Source organism: Mesoplodon bidens, assembly GCF_964165515.1.
Source record: "Mesoplodon bidens genome assembly, chromosome: 9".
Classification (NCBI taxonomy): domain Eukaryota; kingdom Metazoa; phylum Chordata; class Mammalia; order Artiodactyla; family Ziphiidae; genus Mesoplodon; species Mesoplodon bidens.
The window spans coordinates 30492124-30498425 of record NC_138166.1 but is presented as its reverse complement, the minus strand read 5'-3'; the positions used below and the strand labels follow the sequence as shown (position 1 = coordinate 30498425).

At 46.5% G+C, this 6302-nt stretch overlaps 1 protein-coding gene across 1 annotated transcript in view; it reads left to right on the top strand.

The window, feature by feature from the left end:
- The first annotated feature begins 4604 nt into the window (after nt 1-4604).
- Nucleotides 4605-6302, top strand: part of ABCB4 (ATP binding cassette subfamily B member 4) — a 79843-nt gene continuing 78145 nt past the window's right edge. The window contains exons 1-2 of the mRNA XM_081244534.1: nt 4605-4671; nt 6061-6149. Coding sequence (XP_081100660.1) covers nt 4627-4671; nt 6061-6149 — 134 coding nt within the window. The 5' untranslated portion in view covers nt 4605-4626. The remainder of the gene's footprint in view (nt 4672-6060; nt 6150-6302) is intronic.

Below are 6302 nucleotides of genomic sequence, written 5' to 3'. Positions count from 1 at the left end.
CACTTTTCAAAAGAATCACTCTGGCTGCTGCTTTGAGAATGGACAGAGGCCGGAGAGGAGGTAAAGACAGGAGCAGAGAGACCGTTACGAAGCTCTTGTAGTCAGGTGAGAGATGAGAACGGCTTGCACCATGCTGGTAGAACTGGAGAGAAACAAGTGGTCAGATTCTGGATATATATATATTTTTTAACTTTTTTTTTATGTGGACCATCTTTTTTAAAGTCTTTATTGAAGTTGTTATGATATCGCTTCTGTTTTATGTTTTTTTTTTTGGCCGCAAGGCATGTGGGATCTTAGCCCCCGACCAGGGATCGAACCTGCACCCCCTGAGTTGGAAGACAAAGTCCTAACCACTGGTCCGCTAGGGAAGTCCCTGATTCTGGATCTATTTTGAAGGTAGAACCAATAAGATTTCCTGACAGTATGGGCTGTAGAAGAAAGAGAAGAATGCAGGATGACTCTAATATTTTTGCTGATCAGCTGGACGACTGGAGGTGCCAACTGAGAAGGAGAAAAACCTGGAGGGGCCAGCTTGGGGGAAAGGTCAGGAGTCAAGGTTGGGCACATGAAACATCCAAGTAGAGACGTCAAAGATGCAGTTATATTGATATATATGAGCCAGGAAGTCGGGAAGGACGTCTAGACTGTAAATAAAACATTAGAAATTGTTGGATACCAATGGTATTTAAAGCCCTGAGACTGGCTGAGATTACAGAGGGAGTGAGAATAGACAGAGAAGTCTGAGCATTGAGCCTTAGCACTGTTGGTTGAGAAGCTGAAAGAAGAGGAACAACATCAAAGGAGACTGAGAAAGAGTGACCAGTAAAGCAGAAGAAAATCCAAGAAATATGTGATGTTCTGGAATTCAATGAGGAAAATGTATCAAGGGAGAGAGATAAATTTGTCAACTGCTTCAATTCGTCAAGTCAGATAAGGACAAAAAATTGACCTTTGGATTTAGCAACGTAGAGGTTATCAGTGACTTACAAGGCAGCTCTGGTAGTGTGAACGGGTCAAACTCCTGATTAGAGTGTGTTTCAGGGAGCACAGGAGGACAGGAAATGGAGAAAGTGATAGAGATCACTCTTTTAAGAAGTGTAGCTGTAAAGAGAAGGAGGGAAATGTGATAGTAATTGGTAAGAAAAGTGAGGTCAAGAAGATTTTTTGTTTTTAAGGTGGAAGAAATAACAGCATGTGTACCAGCAGGGCTGGGACAGAAAAGTTGATGACGCAGGAGAGACGGGGAGTAATGGCTCCTAATGAAGTCATTTTTGAGGAGGTGAGATCCATCGCTGAAAAGTACACACACAAGGACTGCATATAGACACATGGATAGTTCATTTAGAGAAGCAGGGGGAAAGGCAGAGTGTTGGGTGCAGCTGCTGGTAAGCGGGCACATGTCCTGGCGGGAGACAATGGCAGTTCCCTTCTGAGCACCGCGATTTCCATCGATGAAATAAGAAGCATGTGACGATGTGGAATGTGAAGCAGAAGGTGAAGATATGGAATGGATGATAGAGTTGGAGGAAAGAGGAACTATGAAATAACGATCCAGGAAAGTGGAAGAGTAAATGCACTAAGGAAACATTTGCTGTTGGGCAGCAAAGGTTGGGATATACTAGTGTATAAGACAGAAAAAAAACCCTTTGTTCGTAGGAATCTTGCATCCCACAGAGTGGACAATAAATAATATGCATAATAAATACATTAAGTATATAGTAAAGGGCCATTTAGTTTCGTGGTGGGACCATTCAGATGGTTTTGTGTGTTTCTTTAGCCATGTTCTGTTGCATGGTGGAAGCTTGTAGTAGTTGGATAATTTAAATAAGCAGGGTTGTAGTTTTTATTTATTGATTTATTTATTTTATTTTGGCTGCATTGGGTCTTTGTTGCTGCGTGCGGGCTTTCTCTGGTTGTGGCGAGCGGGGGCTACTCTTTGTTGCGGTGCGTGGGCTTCTCGTTGCGGTGGCTTCTCTTGTTGCAGAGCACGGGCTCTAGGCGCACGGGCTTCAGTAGTTGCAGCACGTGGGCTCAGTAGTTGTGGCTCGTGGGCTCTAGAGTGCGGGCTCAGTAGTTGTGGCGCACGGGCTTAGTTGCTCCGCAGCATATGGGATCTTCCCGGACCAGGGCTCAAACCCGTGTCCCCTGCATTGGCAGGCAGATTCTTAACCACTGCGCCACCAGGGAAGCCCCAGGGTTGTAGTTTTACCAAGCAAGCCTGGTAAAGAGAGAAGGCAAGGGAGTTGCAGATGTTTGCAAGGTTGGTGGAACACAGTACACCAAAGGAGTGAGGAAGAGTTAAAAGGTGGTAAGATCAATGGATTGGAGGAAGAAGATGTTTAACCATCCTATACATTTGATCCATCTGCTCTATCCCCACTTCCCTGCCCTAGTTTAATGTGGTGGCTAAGAACAGTGCCAGGATTAGAATTCTAGCTCTGTCAATTATAAAATCTCTATTCTGTTTCATTTTAGTTTTGTTTATCCCTGTCCAAAACACATTGCCTTAATTACTATAGTTTTATAATAAAAGTCTTAATATCCAGTAAGGCAAATCTTTAAATAATTTTTCAAATTGAAGGTGAGATACATTTTCTCAGCTTTTTTTTTCCCTGAAAATTTATCACCGACTTAAAGGAAACACAAAAATGTTCTTTAGGTAAAAGGAAAATGATCCAAGATACTGGCTCTGAGATGTAGGAAGAAATAAAGAGAAAGAAAATGATAATAAATATATAGATAAATCTAAATAATATTGACTATAAAGTAATCTCATAAGGGTCATAAAAGAAAAACTTAAAGTACATGACAATAGTAGTGTGTAAGTCAGAGATGGATAAATGAGATTTGAGAATTCTAAAGTTCTTGCATTGTCCTGAAAGAGGAAAAAGTACCACTGATTAGTCAAAGATATGTCATAATCTCTAGGAAGGAGTTACCTGTTAAATAGAAAAATAGAAGAATATATACTTAATAAGTCAAGAGAAAAGAAACAGGATAAAAATATTTAATTGCTCCAAGAGAGAGCAAAAATTAAGATTAGAAAAGAAAGGACTAGTGGAACATGTAGAAAAAGTAAGACAGAGTGGGGGAAGGACATTAACCCGACATCAACAAGAGCAAAGCAGAAGTATCTCAATATCCTACCAACAAAAGGAAGTTAAGACTTCTTACAGCCTGAGTATCACTGAGAAATCTCCAGTGTATCATAGTGGCTTAAATATTGTTTTTGAATGAACAACCAGATGGATGCAGCAGGCAATGTTGTTTTATTGTTATCAGATAAATATAAAAGTGGCCCTTGGAATGGTCTGTAACACAGGCAAAAACATAAACAGAGTCATGTGGACATGGCTCCTCTCTCCCCACAGACATGCCTCAGATGCAAAATACACGTGATGAACACTTCTTATAGGGACAACTTTGTGAATAGACTCTGAGAGACAGACAGACAGGCACACACATCTTATTCCTGGGTCCTTTTGTTTGTTGTTTTGTTTTCGTCTTTAGTTCAGAAGCTTCCTACTTTCTCACGTATCCGCCTTTTCTCTCCCTCAAGTTGTCTTTTATAGAAACGGAACAGGCTACCATCTCCTTATAGGCTATGGAGTTTTATAATGTCCTTCAGTCACCACCAAACTTTCTTTCAAGCTAAACAATTCCAATTGCTTTAATCTCAGAGTATTTTAACCTAGTGATCTGACCACCTGTTAGACTTGTGAGGAAGAGGAATTCTGGTTGATCAAAGAAGAGAATCCTCATGATTGTGGTAGACAGGATAAGAAGAAAAAATATTTTGAGGAAAATCCGTAAATAAATTCATTTCTAATAATTCCAGAGCATGCCATAGTTTTTTTGTTTGTTTGTTTGTTTATTAATTTATTATTTATTTTTGGTTGCATTGGGTCTTTGTTGCTGCACGGGGGCTTTCTCTAGTTGCGGCGAGCGGGGGCTACTCTTCGTTGCGGTGCGCGGGCTTCTCATTACGGTGGCTTCTCTTGTTGCGCAGCACGGGCTCTAGGCACACGGGCTTCAGTAGTTGTGGCTCACGGGCTCAGTAGTTGTGTCTCGCAGGCTCTAGAGCGCAGGCTCAGTAGTTGTGGCACACGGGCTTAGTTGCTCCACAGCATGTGGGATCTTCCCAGACCAGGGCTCGAACCTGTGTCCCCTGCATTGGCAGGCAGATTCTTAACCACTGCGCCACCAGGGAAGTCCAATGCCATAGTTTTATCAACTCCCAGCATCTCTTCAAGTCAACTTCTGCCTAGCTCAAGGTAACAGGCAGAGCAGGATGGAGATGAGTGGCTTATTGAAGAGTGAGTGCTAGAGCTGCTGGCTCCTATCCCAGTCTCTCGTCATATGCCTCTTCTGATCTTTTAACTATTAATGCTAGTTATCATTTATAAGTTACCTCCTATATGCCAGGCACTTTGCATACATTATGTCTAATCCTAACAACACCCCTGTTTTATGGTTTCAGAGACTGAATCAAGAATTAAATAAACTGCCGAAGCCCAGACAGCTAGTAAGTGGTAGAGGTGAGATTCATTCCGGGGTCTGCCGACAACACCACCTCTTATGGGATGCTCTGCTTTAAGGTTCTCTGGGAACCCAAGAAAGCCATGGATGACTTTTGTGTTACTAAGACAGAGCAGCAGCAAGGACCAGCAGGTAATCCTGCTACCTGTTTGGGAGGAAGGAAAGCCATATTTATGGAGTGTGTTCTGTTTTAGGCTCAGTACTAGCTCCTTGTACATTGAGTTCATTTATTCCTCACAGTGACCTGGTAAAGGAGATGTTTTATCTTTATGTTACATATGAGGAAACTGAGGTTTAGACAAGTGAGAAAGCGTCCAAGGTCACATAGCTAATAAGATGTGAAGCTCTGAGTTCGAATCCCACTGGCTTCAAAGCCATGATAACATATTGCTCCCTGTTTTAGATTCTTCCTTTGCAAAGGAGTGCGGAGAGGTCAGTGAAAAGCGACAAGAAAACCACACGGGGGGACTCAAGTGGGCGCTAGGTGTAGAGATAACTTAGCACAGGGAGAAGTCCAAGATCAGAGCAGTATGCCACAGGAGGACACTGGAGACTGGACCCTGGTCTGGAGGATGCAGCCTCAGGCGGGACTTAACCTCTCTGGGCATCAGTTTCTTATTGTTTAAATTAAAAAAAAAAAAAAGCGGGTTTTGAATTAGACGATCTCTAAAGTCCCTTCCAGCCCTAAAGTTCTGTGTCTCTAAGAATTACGAGGGCACCGACAGAGAGAAGCTTAATGGGATGATTCCAGATGGCCCTGCCCAGCTCTCGTCCTCCCTGGAGATGGTTGGGTTTGGTGCCCCGGGGACCAGACCTGGGGATGCAGAAGCGGGAGGCGAGCCTAGGGGTCTTTCTTGGTCCTCGACTGTCCCATGATTAGTGAGCGTCTAGAAACTGTCCCCCGCATGGGTTTAAAAAGAACACTGAGCGCCGAGGGAGTGTGACAGTCACTTTGGAGGGCTCGGGTGGCCAGCCGGGCGAGGCTGTCGGAACACCCGGCGGCCCCAGGCTGGTCGAGGGCTTATCAGCAGCAGCTGGTGCAGCTGGCCCGGGGCTGGCTGCTCGCCCGGGTGGGCGGCGGCCGGCGGGGCACCTCCGGCAGCGAGGGCGGCGTGCCGGGCCCTTCTCTGCGCTTGGCCCGCCGCCGTGTGAGCCGGGCGGGCGGCGGGAGCGGCTCCTGCGGCCCGGGGGCCCTCGCCCGGCCCAACGCGTGGGGGTGGGCGGGGGCGAGGCCGCGGCGAACAAAGTCCAGGCCCTGCGGCCGCAGCCCTGGTGCGCCCAGCAGGTCGGCCAGAGACGCGCGAGGTCTCAGGTGAGGGGAGCTTGCGCGCGCCGGCTCCGACCGGGGGACTCCGGGGACAGTGGGCTCCGGGCGGCGGCAGCGCGACGTCCACGCGGCGTCCCCGGGCCCCGCGAGCTGTCAGCCGGTCCCGATCCCTCGGGCAGGGTCTGCGAGGAGGCTGGTCGACCTCCCCGCAGTGGGTGGGTGTTCTTGGACCTGAGACTGTGGTTTCTCCCTAGGCTGAGATGGATCTAGAGGCGGGAAGGCTCGCAACAGTCCGGATCCCCCAGAAAACGGAGGACGAATTTGAACGTGGCAGCAGCAACAGGTACATAACCCGCAGCCGCCGCTTCCCTGCGACACGTGGATCAGCAGGGCCAAATCTGGCTGAGGGGAGAAGTTGAGAAAATCTGATGATGCCTTTGGCCTTTGTTCTGGAGCTTCCGTAGAGTCTTGTCTGAGGTTCTGACCTTACCCAAGG